Genomic DNA, 17,944 nt, shown 5'->3' with positions numbered 1-17,944 from the left:
TTAACAGTTTAATTAATTAAAGGGTTGAATATTCATTAATTGATAGTTGGTTAATCAGGAATGTTCCAGAACCCTTATGAAATTAGGGTTGGATGAAAATCATTCCATCCCACATGGGAAAGGAGTGAAATTTCGTGGTTATGCTCCCATCCCACATGGGAAGGAGTACTAAACCCTAGGAGGGATCCAAGGCTATAAATAGGGCCTTAGGGATTTCATTCCTCCTTGCACATTGGCTTGAAGTATTCGCCAACCCTTCTTCCTCTCCCTCTTAGGGACGATTTCTAACCCCTTTGGGTTTATGAAATTGACCCTTTTCCTAGTTATTTTTATTCCACTCTTTGGTGTCATTGGGTGTGATACCATTAGAGGGATTCTGGTTTGGATCCTTTCATCCAAGCAACTTCATGGAGGTTCAAGATCTCAAGCATGGAGATCAAGGGCTACATAAGAGGTATGTTTTCTTACTTATGTTTTAGTTTTCTAGCGTTGATGTAATTAGCATGAAGCCATAGTAGGCCTGTCAAAACATGCCACGACACGACAAGAAAAAATGGCACGAAATGAAATTGGGACGAAATCGAAATTCCTGTTCGTGTTCGTGTTAGAAAAAAAAAATCACGACGTCGTGTCGTGTCGTGTTCGGGTTAAAAAAGCGGCACGAAATTGACACGAAATTAGCACGAAATTTGCACGAAAGTAACACGACTCAAACACGATTAAAAGACCACATATAACACGACAATAAAACGAGTTTGACACGAGATACAACCGACTTACGCTTTTATTAAATAATATATTTGAAAATGTTTTTATAATTATTTTAAAGTGTGTATATATATATATATATATATATATATATATATATATATATATATATATATATATATATATATATATATATATATATATATATATATATATATATATATATATATATATATATATATATATATATATTCGTTTAAGTGAAGCGTCTTTTGGTTTAATAACTTTATAAAGTTCCCTCGGTTCTTCAATCTTCACTCTTCCGAGTTTCGATTCATATTCCATCGGCTCTTAAAGCTCCATCTACGATTATAAATTTGAGTAATTGCAGCGCAGATTGTTGTTCCTTGTTATCGATCAAACCCTAATTTGAGCACAAACACTGTAGAGCACATCGACCGACTTAGCTCTTCAGAAATCAGAAGTCAGAACATAGCGACTGGCCGATTCCTTCATCACAAGTTCACGGTATCGATCATAGCGACTGGGCGATTTCTTTTGTTCTTCATCAATCATCACGGTAATGTTTTTCATCAATCAAAATTCCTTACTTTGTGTTCTTTTTTAGTTTAGGTTATCGATCATATAGCTATATTTTCTGATTTTCTTGCTATGTGATTTGCAATAAATCAGAACACACATGAAGGAACAGAACCAAGCTTGACTTTTACCGCCATTATTGCTTTTACACTGATTATCCCCGAAATACCTTAAACCTTCTTTCCAAACTCAAGCTTAACATATTACCTTCTATCTACAAATTATGTGGTTGTGTTTTTTTCTCAAGAACATGGATGCAATAGAACCTGTTATGAAATTATATGTATATGTGCTGGAAGTAATGCTTATGTTTTTTGTATAGAAATTATATGTATATGTGCATTGTGCAGCAGAACCTGTTATTTCATTAACTGTTATTTAAGCTTTGAATATGTTATTTAAGCTTTGAATCTGTTATTTCAGTAATGCTTATGTTTTTCGTATAGAAATTATATGTATATGTGCATTGTGCAGCAGAACTTGTTATTTCATTAACTGTTATTTAAGCTTTGAATCTGTTATTTCTTTCTGTTCATATTTCTTTCTGTTATTTCTTTTTGTCCAGATAATATAGAACCTGTTATTTCTTTCTGTCCAGATAATATAGAACCATATTTATTAGCAGAACCTGCTGTAGTTATGAAGAAGGCAAAGCTCGATTCAACAATAGAACCTGCTGTAGTTGTGGCTCCACAGGTATTTTTACTACCATTTCAACTTATTGAATTTCATCAAGTTTACTACTCTTTCAATTCATTACATACCTAAATATTATACTTTTTTTGAAGGATGTTGACCTTGAAGAAGATGACATTGATGTGGTTGATGTAGATGTTAAAATAGAAGGTGAAGAGAACGATGGTCGAAGGTATGGAGGTTTTTTGAAAGACTTCCAATTGGTAATGATGGGAGGCAAAGGGCAAAATGTAAGAGATGCTCAAAAAGATACATCTGTGAAACAAAAAATGGAACATGAAGCTTGCCAGGTCACATAAGAAAGTGTCCTAGGAGAGATACAAGTGACATTCACAACTACTTATTTCAAAATCTGGTGGTTCAATGTCTATGAATTCCACAGTTTTTAAACCCGAAAAATTCCGTGAGCTTGTGAGTGAAGCTATTGTCAATCATGATTTACATTTTAAATTTGTGGAGTATGAGGGAATTAGAGAAGTATTTCGGTACTTAAATGAAAATGTTGTCACTTATACTACAAACACAGCTAATTCAGATGTTGTGAGCCTGTTTAACAGGGAAAAAATCAGACTTAAGAAATTACTGGAGTTAAACCCGGGTAGAATTTCTTTAATTTCTGATTTGTGGACTTCAATTAATACGGATGGTTTTTTGTGTGTGACTTGTCACTTCATTGATGAGGGGTGGAAATTGCAAAAACGAATTTTAAGCTTTCAATATATGCCACCCCCACATAGTGGCGTATGCTTAACAGAAATGATTTCCACCAGAAATGATTTCCACTTTATTGACCGATTGGGGGATTGATAAAAAGTTGTTTACTATCACATTAGACAATGCATCAAGTAATGATACTTTTGTCAATCTACTAAAAGGTCAATTGTGCAATGAAGGTGCTCTTCGTAGTAATTGAGATAATTTTCATATTTGGTGTTGTGCTCGTGTGCTAAATTTGGTTGTGCAATATGGTTTGAAAGCTATTGATGAAGGGATTGTTAAAATACGAGAGTCTATCAAGTATGTGAAGGGTTCTCAAGCAAGGAGAAAGAAATTTATTAATTGTGTGAAATATGTCAATTTGAATCCAAAAACAGGTTTGCGTCAAGATGTTCCTACCCGATGGAATGCCACTTATCTTATGATTGAAAGTGCTTTATTTTATCGAGGTGCTTTCTTTCATTTAGCACTTGGCGATTCTAATTATTTGGATTGCCCAACTCATGATGAATGGGGTAAATTAGAAAAGATTTTTAGATTCTTGGAGGTTTTTTATGAAGTTACGTGCATCTTTTCTGGAAACAAAAACTCCACAGCAAACTTATATTTTCCTTCTGTTTCTATGGTTGAAAAAACTTTAAAAGAAAAAATGGTAAGTTCAGATAAGTTTATGAAGGAAATGGCTTCCAAAATGTATGAGAAGTTTTCAAAGTATTGGTCCGAGTATAGTGTGATTTTGGCAATGGCTGCAGTTTTGGATCCGCGTTATAAAATACAGTACGTTGAGTTTATTTATAAAAACCTATACGGAAGCAAATCTTTTGAACACATTGATCGTGTAAGGGAGAGATTATTTGATCTCTTTAAAGAGTATGTACTTGATTCACACGTGTCTTGTAAAAGTTCAACAATATCAAGGGGTGATTCAAGAAAGGTTGTGGATGAGAAGAAAAGTGACATGGTGTTTAGTAAAAGCACGAAAGAGATGTTAAAGGTAAAAAACTACTTATTAAATATTTTGTGATCTTAACTTAATGTATAATTTTTTTCCTCTTAATAATTTTTTTTTTCACAGGAGTTCACAACTTATGAGAGTACAAATTTTGTTTTGTCTCAAAAATCACAGTTGGAGATGTACTTAGATGAGCCAAGAAGTGACATAGATGAGGATTTAGATGTTCTATCTTTTTGGAAAGCACATAAATATCGTTATCCGGAGCCTGCTTCTATGGCTCGGGATATTTTAAGCATCCCGGTCTCTACTGTAGCATCCGAATCTGCCTTTAGTAATGGTGGTCGTGTTCTTAATCAATATCGAAGTTTTTTGAAGCATGACATTGTTGAGGCTATAATTTGTACCAAAGATTGGTTGTTTGCAACTAAAGGTATTTGTTTTTGTTACTTTCTGAAAATTTGAATTTCGTGTATTAATTAACTTTTTTTTTATTAATTTTATGTTATGTTTTTTATTTTGTAGGTGATGAAGAGTTATCTTTAGAAGAACTTACCGATGATGTCATGCAAATGGATAACAAGTATACACAAGTTGAGGACGTTTAGTACCATTTTATGTTTTTTTTGTCTTGTTTCTCATTTTAAGCATGTATTAATTTGAGGATATTGGTATTTTTTTTGTTATTTTATCGTGTTGTCGTATTTTTCGTTTTTTAAACATGAATTAATTAAACAAAAGAAAATTTTATGCTACTTTTGTCGTGTTGTCGTGTAAGTCATGTTTGTCGGTTTTTTAATAAATTCGTGTTCGTGTTAGAAAAAAAAACACGGCGTCGTGTCGTGTCGTTTTCGGGTTATGTAAAAACAATTCGTGTCGTGTCGTGTTACGCAAATACACGAAACGACTACCCGAATTGACAGGCCTAAGCCAAAGATCCATAGGATGCATGTACACTTAGGTATATCGTTGTTTCGATTTTTCCGCTGCCTAGTTTTAGAGTGTATTTGATGCGTAGAAAACTCAATAGTGGTATCAGAGCCATTGGTTCATGGTTACTTTCATCCTAGATCCATGTTTTCTGTAAAAACTTGTTTGGAATTGAATGATGAACGAATAATTGAAAAATTCGTAATGTGTTGAAACCCTAGTCGTAGCTCACGACGTGAACTGAGAGTTTACGACATGAACTTAACAGATTCGGGATTTTCGAATTTTCCTTTAATTTTCAAATATGAAGCTTTGATAAACATGGATAAATACCTAATTTAAATTGTTTTTGAATCTGGAAAATTAATAAATATTATTTAAATGTGTTTATTTAAATTTGAATATTTTTATTGGTAATTGTTAAATATTATTTAAATATGTTTATTTGAATTTGGATATTTATCTATTATTTAAATAGTGAATTTAATATTTAAGATTATTTGTAATAGAGATTTATAAATTTGAATATTACACCCATATGATTTATTAATTGTTACATTGCGTCCTCGCAATTAATTAGAATTAATAATAGACAACTAAATTTAAAGAGTTTTAAATTTACCCCTTGTATTTATTTATATTAGAATTGTGTCTACTATATGTATAAGAAAGTTACAACATGCGCCATCACGTGTTTAAATGTTGACATTGTCAGTCTTACCTCGACTATGCTCACCCGTTCTAATGTAGGGGTTTAAGGAGGTCTCTTTGATTCCTAATGAGGTCGGTTTTTAATATGTTTCACGCTTACCACCCTCACCCCCTATTGCATTTTGAGAATGGAGTTACCGAAAGGGTTTGATAGTGATAATGGTCAATCTAAAATTATTCTAAATACAAGTATAAAACAAAATCTTATTTTATTAATAGAATGTGAGTTTATATTATCCATGAAATTGCACATTCTCTTTATATTCTGTTGGTGGAGCTCGTGTGGTTAACCGGCACATCAATCTAGGGTATAGTTGAGAATGATATGGAACTTGCGAATCTCAAGCGTAACTTGAGTCGGGGGCCATGCGATTTTGCAAGGTTAATTTTCAATCTATTTAATGTGAATCTTATGTTATCCATAAAAGTTGCACATTCTCTTTATAACTTGTTGATAGATCTCGTGTGGTTAACCGGCACGTCAATTTGAGAGTATAGGTAGAGAATGATGTGGAACTCGCGAATCTCAAGCGTAACTTCAGCCGGGGACCACGCGATTTTGTATGGTCGATTCACCATCTGTTCAATGATCCGCGGCGACCCCGTCATTGAATTTGAGATGAACATAATCCGAGATTAACATGCCATTGGTAGTCAATGAATCTCAAAGATCTAGGAATTTCATGGTGATCGAAATTGGCAAAGGGATTTGCCTACCTAAATAACTTTATGGTGTGTTTACGGCATCCATTTACACATCATGGAGCCAAATATGGATCCTAGCCTTCTAAAATAATTTTATTTAGGGTGATTATTTTCTAAGGATAAGTAAAACAAACTATAATGGAATTTGTCATTGAATGGTATCTATAACCTTATCCACTAATATCTACTGCTATAAAACCTTTGAAAAGATTAGCTATGAGGATGATCAATCTTGTCAATTTCGTAGTTTGGGAATAGTTCTCATAAACGAAAGGAAATATCATGCCTTTGTTAAAGCTCTTCCTAGGTTACTTCAAACATTGCATTCTAAATTGTTAGAAAGAGCAATTATCAAATGTACGTTGTAAATTGACATATTGAAGTAAAATAGAATTTCTTTGAGTTAGGAGTTGACTATGGTTAGTCGACTAGCTAACATGTACATATGATCAGTTCATTATGTTTTTGATATGAACAACTTGGAATGTCCATTAAGGAGTTGTGTAGCATGTTGAGGTTTCATTTTGGAACTAGCATGGCCAATCATAGAAACTCATACTTCAAAACACTCCCATATTTTACTATAATGAATAGAAGTGTCAAGAAGAAGAAAGCCAATTGCCCACGGTTTAAAAGGCGGTTAGTGTGGGTATACCTAATGTAGGCCCTAATACCTAGGACAAAGGAAGGCTTATTCTAAGACATGTTCTATAGCTGCTTGTTTCCATAACAAGAAAAGGACTAAGAAATCAAAATTGCCCAAATGTATATTTGAGGTGAAAGGACTGGAACATGAAGAAGTTAAATTTGATCATGGATCACGAGCCCGTGCTACTTTCCATTGGATCAAAAGATAACTAGTTCCCCCATGTTTGGTGTTCAATCAAATATATGGATTTATAATGCCATCAAAACATTACTTCTAAACCTTGAGTGTTTTGCTAAGGATTAGTGCTGACATTTGCAAGAATGTGCAGTCACTAAAATGAAGTAAGAAGACTAAAACATGGAGAAGATAATTTGATCATGAATGCCAAGCCCTTGCTACATTCATAGGATCAAAAGAAAATTCTTTTCAAAAAATGTTTAGTCTATGGTATTATAATTGAAATTGTTTATACTATAATTCATGAGATAGTTCTGACTTATTTAAATGTGGAGCATTCTAACATGTTAAAAGAAAGTCATGAAATCTATGAAGCTAGTATAGTAGCAATAGTTCAACTAATGTATCATTCAGATTGACCATAATAAGTACTTATTCAAATACATCCAAATGTTTGGGTGAAATGTATTTTTGGAATCATAGTATTGGATACATAAATGAGAAATGCATTACCAAGTATCCAGTTGGATCAGATTTTGGATATCATTTGACCTCGAGTCTTATGATAAATGCAAATCTTGTTTATCAAGATAGATGATGAATGTGTCACTGGGTGATGTGAGTATCTGTTGGAATTAGTTCACACTAATGGACCGTTCAGATTAACCACGATACATATTGAGACCAACTTCGTATGAAAGTGAGTCTGGAACCTCTCAGGTGTTCAGAGCTCTCATATAGCGAAGTTAAGAATCAATTGGGCAATAGGATGAGGCACTCATAGTGATAATCTCAGTCCAAACTTTATCGATCATCTAAGTGATCTTGAAATAGTTTCATGATCTATCTCCGCCCAAAACACTACCACCAGGAAGTGTTAGTTGGATAGAGAAACAAATCATTCATTGATTTTGTACTAGATGAGTCGCATTGTGTTTACTGACAATTCGTGAATTGTACCATGAATAGTGTTACAAGAAGTCCTTTAATCTTGTGCCAACCAAGTAGGTTCTTGAAACACTCTATGATATGTGAAGTGGGATTCTATCCTCACTGCCATACATGAAAGTCTATGATTATGAGGCTTATGCTCGTCGTGAAACGCTCGACAATCTAGGACTTTGAATAGATATGTGTTATCTCGTTGCAGAGCCCATCAAGCATTTTGGATAATTATTTAACAACCTTCTGAAAACAAAGTGTATGTTGCTCAAAGGGCAGTCTTCCAAGAGAGGGAGCTGATTTCCAAAAGGGCTAGTGGGAGCCACATTGATCTTGATGAGATTCAAGAGTCAACCAACGAGGAGCCTAAAGTTGGACATAGCATTCAATTTGGAATTGAAAGAGCTATTAAGGAAACTGACATATTTCCACTTTTTCCTTATAGATCTGATAGAAGACATCATGAACCTTGTTATATAAGAGTTTATATTACTAAGGTATGTGAGTCACTGGTAGATAGCAATCAGAGTGTACCAGCTATCGGAAGCTATGGTAGGCCCTAAAGGCTACAACATAGAAGGAGAAAATGGAAAGAGAGATTCAATCCATGTGTGTTGTAATTAGGTAGATCAAGCACTTAACCTTAGCCCTTAAGTGCAAGTGGATCTTCAAGCAGAGACAGTCATAGATTGGAACAAACACATAATTAAACCAAGATAGGTTTTGAAGGATGTGTAAGCTTAATAAGTTCATTTATGGACCGAAATAAGCATCTCGCAAGTAGGATGATTATTTCAATGAGAAAGTTCAAGGAGTTTGAATTTCGAAAAATAAAGATAAACCATATATATGTCAAAGCTAGTGGGAGAAATTGGAATCTTTGTTTCAATGACAAAAGTTCAAGGAGTTTGGATTTCGAGAAACATAGATAAGCCATATATGTCAGTGCTAGTGGGAACACTGTAGTCACCCTTGTATTGTACATAGACAATGTACGATTTATAGGAAACTATATTCTAACTTAGCAGGTGTAAAAGCTTGGCTTGGTATGAGAACTGTTTCGCTATGATATACACGGGAGATACAAGACACACGCATAATAAGGATCTATGGAGATAGATCAAAGTTATTCATTGGATTAAGCCAAACTACATGGAATGTTGAGGAAACTTGAAAAGGAGTTTAGGCTTATTACAATATGGCATGACATTGAGCAATGCTAATGTCCTAGTTCTATTAGTGAGCTAAAGCAAATGATTCGTGTCCCACATGCTTCTGTTATGGGATCGATCATACATGCCATGACTTGTACCACATCTAATGACATGTATGCCTCGTGCAACACAAGTTGGATTAGTTCAATTTTGGCAAGAATCAATGAATCAAGATCAAGAACATTCTTAAGTGTCCTTGGACGAGGACAAAATAGATGATCTTGATAGTATGGAAGAGATCATTGTAAGAGTTACATTGATGCTAATTTCCATAACAATAGAGACGCTTCCGTTTGCAGTCGGATTTCGTGCTTCTTTGAATGGTGAAATTTTAGCTTGGAAGAGTAGCAAGTATAACACCATTGTGGATTTGCAAACTTAGAGTATGTTGCGGTTGGTTAAATTGCAAAGAAGACAATGTGGCTGAAAGAGATTCACTAGTGACATCTTTGTTGAAATTCAATCATTAATGGTCCTTATGAAGTCTCTTTGTGACTTTAAGGGTGAACTTACCTCGAATATGGAACCCAAGTCAGACAAGATCACATTACACATACTCGGTAAGTACCAACGCATTTGATAGTGAGTCAAATGTAAAGACATCATAGTCAATATCTCATATCGAAAGATAATCTTGTCGATCCATTCCTAAGCCGATGTCATTGACCAAGTCTGACAGTCAGACAAAGTCGAGTGGCATTAGATTTGCAAGTGAATTGGCTTAAAAACTTTTAGTTTGGTTTGTTTTAAAACCCGAGAACTTTAAGCAGTATAAGTTTTAATTTGTTTTGGCGATTATTAAGTGGTGATCTTAATATATGATGGATTTCGGTCATTTCAATTAGCCTATCATTGCGTTCTCATTTTTTAATGTTTGGAACCCACTTCCTGAGTATTAATTTACTCAAACGTCCACAGTCGGTCATACACTTGGAAGTAAGTAGTGATTCAAGACTGTCATGAGTATTGGTGGATTGTCCATATTGATTGGACGTAGCAAAGAGATTGCACTAACACTCATGAGTGCTTAATAGAGATTTAAGTATTGGACCAACCCACGCTTAGAGATTACTTCATGGATTCAGTCACAGGTAATTCTAAGACGGTAATATCTTCTATTCTTCAAACCAAGATACATGTGGGGTTTTGCTCTATAATTCTATTATGCATTGGTCTACTCCAACTCTAACCGTAACTGGTAGTTATAAAGGGTATGTCCATGTATGACATGATGAAATAGACAAAATCTATGTAGTCGAAGTTTATTCGTTCCTTCTGCCTTAATAGGAGAAGCGATATCTATGGGCCCCTCGATGATTTGGTGCTGACATCTAAAGTGCTTGGCCGAGCCCTGACTGGAATTGATGTGTTTAATTTAGTAGTCAGATGCAGTCGTCACAAATCTATATCGGGAAACATAATCTTGAATTCTTGAGATTGACCATAATCCATGTCTTGAATTCATACAGATATCTAGAACGAAGGGATAGTTGATCACTTATCTAAGGGTTGAATCTTGATTAGATCGAGATTTCGGTAGTTGCATTGGATGGCTAACTCTCTGTTGATTATTGGAGAAATATTAGTCCTTGCATAGTTGATGACTTGTCCAAGTGGGAGACTGTTGGAATAGTGTCCAAGGTCATTAACTGTTGGTAATATTTTTAATAATAGCAGGGTCCTTTTGGGTTTCCCTCAAGACCCAAATTGAGTAGAATAAATAAAGGAGAAATTGGTTTATTAATTATTATGTTTAATAATTAATTAGAAACTAACTGGAAATATATTTTGGAAATATATTTTGGGAATTAATTAACAGTTTAATTAATTAAAGGGTTGAATGTTCATTAATCGATAGTTGGTTAATCAGGAATGTTCCAGAACCCTTATGGAATTAGGGTTGGATGAAAATCACTCCATCCCACATGGGAAAGGAGTGAAATTTTGTGGTTATGCTCCCATCCCACATGGTAAGGAGTACTAAACCCTAGGAGGGATCCAAGGCTATAAATAGGGCCTTAGGGATTTCATTCCTCCTTGCACCTTGGCTTGAAGTATTCGCCAACCCTTCTTCCTCTCCCTCTTAGGGACGATTTCTAACCCCTTTGGGTTTGTGAAATTGACCCTTCTCCTAGTTATTTTTATTCCACTCTTTGGTGTCGTTGGGTGTGATACCATTAGAGGGATTCTGGTTTGGATCCTTTTATCCAAGTAACTTCATGGAGGTTCAAGATCTCAAGCATGGAGATCAAGGGCTACATAAGAGGTATGTTTTCCTACTTATGTTTTAGTTTTCTAGGGTTGATGTAATTAGCATGAAGCCATAGATCCATAGGATGCATGTACACTTAGGTATATCGTTGTTTTGATTTTTCCGCTGCCTAGTTTTAGAGTGTATTTGATGCGTAAAAAACCCAACACGTCTAACGAAAGCTTCACAACCCCAAACCTTGATATGTGCTAACGAGGGAACCTTCCATGTCCACATCTTGTGAGGTGTTTTGGCAACCTTCTTTGTTGGGACAAGATTTGGAATATGGACGGAAGTCTCTAAGGCATACCCCCATAATGAGATTGGAAGTGCAGCTCGACTCATCATTGAACGAACCATGTCCAACAAGGTTCGATTACGCCTCTCAGCCACACCATTAGGTTTTGGCGTCCTAGGAGGTGTCAATTGTGAAACCATTCCACATTCCTTGAGGTAATCGCGGAATTCGATACTAAGATACTCACCACCTCTATTAGATCTGAGCACCTGGATCTTCCTGCCCAATTGGTTCTCGACTTCTTGTTTGAACTCTTTGAACTTTTCAAAATGTTTCTGAATTATGCTTGATCAAGTAGATATAGCCATATTTGCTATAATCATTAGTAAAAGTCACATAGAATCGATTAGCATCCCTTGTGGTGGATCTGAAAGGCCCACACACATCTGTGTGTATGAGATCCAACAATCCTTCACCTCTTTCACAAGAACCATTGAAAGGTGATTTTATCGTCTTTCCAAGTAAACAAGACTCACATGTATCACTTGACTTTAAGTCAAACAATTCCAACACTCCATCCTTTTGGAGTTGGGCGATGCGTTTCTTTTTTACATGTCCAAGACGACAATGCCACAAGCATGATTTGTCTAAACCATTAGACGAATCAATTTGTAAAACACTATTACCTAAATTGTCTACAGTCATCACAGTTTTATACACGTCATCACAAAGTAAAGCTTCAAAATAAAATACACCATTTTGAAAACAGAAATAGATCCATTCTCATTATTGAAATAATATCTAAAACCTTGTCTATATAAACCATGAAATGAAATAATGTTTCTTATCATCTCTGACGAGTAGCAACAATTATTCAAATTTAAACACAACCCACTACTAAGCACTAAGTTATAAACCCTAATCTTGGTAACAGGTGACGATCTCCTATTTCCCATGATCAGGTTCATTCTTCCATGCTCCACATCCTCTCTTTTTCTTAGCCCCTGCAAATCAGAAAAATGTGAAAACCACATCTTGTATCAAGGACCTAAGAATGAGAATATGATGAGTTTTTAGATAAGATAGTGTAAATACCTGCCGAGGTTGGCTTTACTTTGCCATCCTCTATGTCTTGCAAGTACTTAGTGCAGCTTCGTTTCCAATGCGCTTTCTCATGGCAATAAAGGATGTAGCCTCTTTAGGATCATAGGCGGGAGGAGCGTCAGAAATGTCTTTGCCTTTAGGACCATTGCTTGATGACCTGGCTTGGGACTTTCCCTTCCAATTCCGATTAAGAGGACCTTTCCTCTTCTTCCCCTTTCCTTACCCTATGGCCAAGACAGGAGTAACAGCAGTGGGAGTGGAGGCAACACTTTTTCCCTTCATTCCGCTTTTAGCAGTTCACAACAAGATCTGAAGTTGAGCCAATGTGGTCTCTTGTTTTTTCATATGATAAGTCATGATAAACTTATCATCACAATTGGGAAATCAGTGCAAGACTATATCAATAGCCAATTCCTCATCAAAGTTCACATTACGCTTCAGCAAGCGTTCTACATATCGTTGCATTCGTTGCAAGTGGCTACTAACAGACTCTCCGTCTTTCATCTTGTTGGTAATGAGGGACTTTACTACCTCATACTTGTCATGACGAGCTCGTTGGTGGTACTTTTCCACCAAGTCCTTGTTCATCTCGTATGGCCAGTAATCCTCATAGAACCTTTGGAGCTTAGAAGTCATAGTAGCCACCATGATGCAAGCACTTTGGTTGCATCATTGTAGTGTCTCTTATACTCAGCTAGTTCTTCAGGAGTAGCTTTTGTTTCATCAATATCGAGAAGTTCCTTTTCGATCACATACTCTTTGTCCTTGAAACATAGAGCCATCTTGATGTTTCGCATCCAATCATTGTCATTGGTGCCATCAAAGGTAACCCTCGAGCAGATGTTCAAGAGTGAGAAGTTGTTGGAGGAGTTGTGGTTGGAGGAACCAGAAGCATCGTTTGGAGTTGACATATCAAAAAGAATAAGGACAAATTTTGGTTAGATAAGAATATTCCTCAATAACACTCAAATGATATATTAATACTAGGATCCAACTAGATATTTCACAACAAAGAAAACGGATGTCGTAGTCTAATTGTGAAAAAAATAAAGGTAGGTAAATGATGATTTACCAATTTTACCATGGAAACGAAATTTTAAACGAATTAGGTTTTTAATAAAATTTGTAGATCTTTTGAGATTCATTGAACTATTCAATGGCATGTTTAATCTCAATTATGCTCTTCCATTTGACTGGGATACCGAGGATCACAAATAAGATGTGAATAACCATGCAAAGTAGCTTGGTACTCTCGATGTCATTTATCACCTAATTAATGTGTCGGTTAGCCACACACGCTCCATCAATCAATGATAATTCACAAGACACCCATTACCACCCTTTATTAGTCCATATTAGTGTGTCAGTTAACCACACACGCTCTACTAACGACTTTTATAAAGTGTAATGTGCAATTTCATGGATTAGCGTCAAATTCACATTTTTCCTAAAGTAACAAAGATTGAGAATTTTATAAAAGCATTCAGTTACTTTATAATTTCATTATACTTAATAATGAGAATTATTTGTCCTATCAAACCTGTTCGGCTAACGACCCTCCACTAATCAAGGAAGCAGTGGGTGAGAGTGGACACTCTTTCAACTACCATTTTATAGGCAGTTTCCTCATACCCCCTTATAGATCGGCTTCGTGAATGAGGCGTACCAGAGGTTCGACTGACTTCTCTTATACATATAGTAAATATTAAACATTTAAGTTTACATATAGTATAATGTGTATTTTAAACATTTCAAAATACTATGCTTTTATAATCTTTTAAATTTTCGAAATTATAACGATTTAATTTAATTTTAAAAGAAATTGATTTAATAATTATCCATTAATTAAAACTTTAATTAATTTATTAAATCAAATAAGGATTAGCCAATTAAATTAATCAAATAATTTAACCTAATCCACTCCCCCTAATTTTCGAAAATATGGGAGGGATATATCAAAATTTTATAATTATCAAGTTAATCAAATAAGAAGATAACTACCAAAAATAAGAAACCCTACCCATAAACCCTAATTTTCGAAAATCACAAATCTTGGGGAGGAAGGCAAGGATTTCAATCATTGCTATATTTCGAAAATCAAGAGGGTTTAGGAAACCCTAATTTTCGAAACTGGAGGGACAAAGGAAAGGGTTAAAACCCTTTCCAAAAATTTCGAAATCTAGGGTTTGGAAACCCAAATTGCGAAAATTCCAAGTCCAAAGGGTTTAATTACCATAAACCCTAATTGATCAAATTCAACCAATTGCATCAAATTCAATAGAAAACAAATATAGGCTCTGATACCACTGATGGATTTTGAGCATAACAATCTAATGTGTGCATGCAACCGTAATTGCTTTGGTCTATGTTTTCTCTAATTGAACATACAAGTATTAAACATCAAATGGAAAACCCCTAATTGGTACTGTAACACCCCATTTATTTAATAAATAAATAAACAAATTAATGAATGATATCAATAATTATATAGCAAGGTGTTGGATTCGAGGAGTTAATTGGCACAATTTAGAAGTTAGGGGTTAAAAGTGAAAGTTCTGGATTGGTTTTCTAAATATTTATGAAGGTTGGGACTACTTGGTAAATTATTGGGACTTAGCTTGAAAGGATTTTGAAGACTAAGGGCTATTTGGGAAATTTCGTATTTAATTTAATAGGAAAAGAAGTAGAAGGGCTGAATATGTCATAATTGAAATACTAGGGGTTAAAAGGGTAACTTCTGGACTGGCTTTGCAAAGAAATTCAAAAATGGAGGATTGTTTGGTAAGTATTGTACTTGATTTGTAATGAATTTTAATGTTGAGGGTTAAAAGGGTAAATTATGGGTTAGTTTCGAAAATAATCCTGAAGGGAGGGGCCATTTGCATCATTATGGCAATAAGTTTGGAAGGTGTCGAGTATATAACCCTTCCGGTAAACCCTAACCCTAGCATCTTTCAGCCGCCTCCATTCACCCTCCTCCAACTTCCAACGCTGCACCACCGGTTTCGCTCACCTTCCAACGACCCATGCTCGCCAAACGACAGCTAATTCCGGCCTATGGCACTGCCGTCAACGGGAGCCTTCAACCATCTGGTCCCGACGTTCCTTTTGACGTCACACCATACCTGATGAAGACGGAGCTGCCAACTGTTAGGGTGCTATGGCTGCCTCTTAGTGTCATTTCCCACCCTCTTCGCCTCTTCTTTCTTGTTGTGTCGTCACCACTTCAACAGCGGTTCCACCGCCACCTTCTTCGCTTCTTCCTGTTAGCCACTGTTGTGGCCGCTAGGGTTGCTGTTGCCATCACCGCACACCACTAGTGGGTGGTTGCATCCAGATTTTCGACTGCAAGTTGTGTGCGGGTGAAATGTTGGCTGGAAGACACAAGAAGATCACCATGGCAGCCAACCATGGTGGCGGTCGCTGGGAATGCTTTTCTGCCGCCACTAGCCACCGTGAAAGGTGGTTGTGGGCATGTTGTGGTGTTTGTGTTTGTGTCTTGAGATGTTATGAGGCTATAAGAGCATTTCTTGGCAGGAGATCCGAATAAAGAAACCATAGCCACCACCGTGAGGTGGTCGCTGCCACTCTCTACCGCTGCCTGCTGCCACAAGGTGGCTATGTGTGTGTTTAGCTTAGTGTGTATGTGTGTTATTTGAGATTTTTCATGGTATGATGTAATCGGTAAACGAAAAATAGAAAGAAACTCATAACCACCATCGTGCGGTGGTGGCTGCCTCCTCCTGTCGCCACCAACCGCCGTGTTCGGTGGCGGTGTGCTTTTCTTGCATTTGGTTGCTTTATTGTATGCTTGGACTCAATTGGACTAGAACCCTAACCACCACCGTGAGGTGGTGGCCGCTGCCGTGAGCCACCACTACCCGAGGTGGTAATGGGTGGTGTCCGCTTTATGAAACCCTAATGGGCCTTATGAGACCCTAGTGGGCCTAATGAAGTCCTAACTGATCTAAGGACTTAGTTTTGGGCCTATTGGGCTATGATTGGGTTGGAAACCCTAATTAGGATTTAGAAAACCCTATTTTGGATATATGGGCTTTGGACTTATCGGGACCCATATTTGGGCCATTGGAATGGAATTGTGAATTACACCCAATCACGCCATATGATTTATCTAATAGAGTGATGGAATTAATGGATTAAGTCCTTAATGGGTTAAGTGAGAAACACTTAACCTTAATTGTGATTTTATGTGAAACTCTAATCTTACTTGGGCCTTAAGTTGGGCCTTTCTATTGGGCTTTGGGTGATTGGGCTAATAATGGGCCATCCAAGAACAAGCATATGGACTAGAATAATGTGATGGGCTTTAGCGTAAGGCCCATGTGAGGGTTTGGGCCCAATTTGGAAAATTGGGCCATAGATAGGCCATAACTAGGCCATCATCATTATGATATATTGGGCCATTAGCAATGCCAAATGTTTGGGCTGGAATAAATGGTTGGGCCTTAGGGAAGACCATGTAGAGGTTTGGGCCCAATTTGGAAAATTGAGCCATATGTTGGGTTTTGACTCATATTTGACTTTTAGGCCTTTGGATTAGGCCTTGGGCTTGAATCAAGCTAAGATAGGGGTAAAGCAGTCTTTTAACCCAAGCATGGTCTTATGGGTATATGTTGGAACCCAACTGTTGATTGGGTGTTATTTTGATGATTGACAATTCGAGAACTTGTCATCCAACATCTGCAGTTTTGTCTTCGGGACTTCAGCAGTGTGAGGTGAGTTACCTTCCAGTAGAAGTGGGTCTAAGGCCACAATGTCTGCCCACTAGTAGGAGATATTTGTTAGATGATTTTCTTTGTGATATGCTTGATGTGCTATCTGATATGCTTGATGTCTGCCCACTGGTTTGCCACTATCTGATATGCTTGATGTGCTAGGATGCTCTGTTATATATATATATATATATATATATATATATATATGTATATATATATATATATATATATATATATATATATATATATATATGTTAGTAGTAGTAGGGGTGAAATAGTCCCCGGATACCGGTTGAAAGATACCGAAGGGGAGGCCATCTCCCGGTTACCGGTTGAAAGATACCGAAGGGGAGGCCGGCTCTCGGATACTGGTTGAAAAATACCGAAAGGGTAGGTCGGGCACCTAGATATGCCTAACAGTATATTTATGTAAGTTATGCTATGTTATTATGTGGTAGTGATAGGGGTGAAAAAGTCCCCGGATACCGGTTGAAAGATACCGAAGGGGTAGGCCAGCACCCGGATATGCATGGCAGTATGTGTGTTGTATGGTATGTAGTATGATGGCGGAACTCACTAAGCTTTGTTCTTATGGTTTATAGTTTTGGTTTCAG

The 17,944-nt window shown here is 36.4% G+C and overlaps 1 protein-coding gene and 1 long non-coding RNA gene across 2 annotated transcripts; both read left to right on the top strand.

Moving 5' to 3' along the window:
• Window positions 1–978: 978 nt before the first annotated feature.
• LOC145129074 (uncharacterized) lies at window positions 979–2,597 on the top strand. Its single transcript, XR_013717285.1, has 3 exons — window positions 979–1,288; window positions 1,907–2,004; window positions 2,097–2,597. It is a non-coding gene; the product is annotated as an uncharacterized LOC145129074 (long non-coding RNA).
• Window positions 2,374–4,331, top strand: LOC145131414 (zinc finger BED domain-containing protein RICESLEEPER 2-like). Its single transcript, XM_079066101.1, has 4 exons — window positions 2,374–2,650; window positions 2,982–3,715; window positions 3,797–4,106; window positions 4,199–4,331. The coding sequence occupies exons 1-4, from the start codon at window positions 2,374–2,376 to the stop codon at window positions 4,279–4,281; spliced, it is 1,404 nt and encodes a 467-aa protein (XP_078922227.1). The 3' UTR covers window positions 4,282–4,331.
• The last annotated feature ends 13,613 nt before the right edge of the window (window positions 4,332–17,944 follow it).

Source organism: Lactuca virosa, chromosome 8, assembly GCF_052849685.1.
Source record: "Lactuca virosa cultivar CGN04683 chromosome 8, Lactuca_virosa_CGN04683_v6, whole genome shotgun sequence".
In the NCBI taxonomy this organism is placed as follows: Eukaryota; Viridiplantae; Streptophyta; class Magnoliopsida; order Asterales; family Asteraceae; genus Lactuca; species Lactuca virosa.
This window is presented reverse-complemented; position numbering and strand designations above follow the sequence as displayed.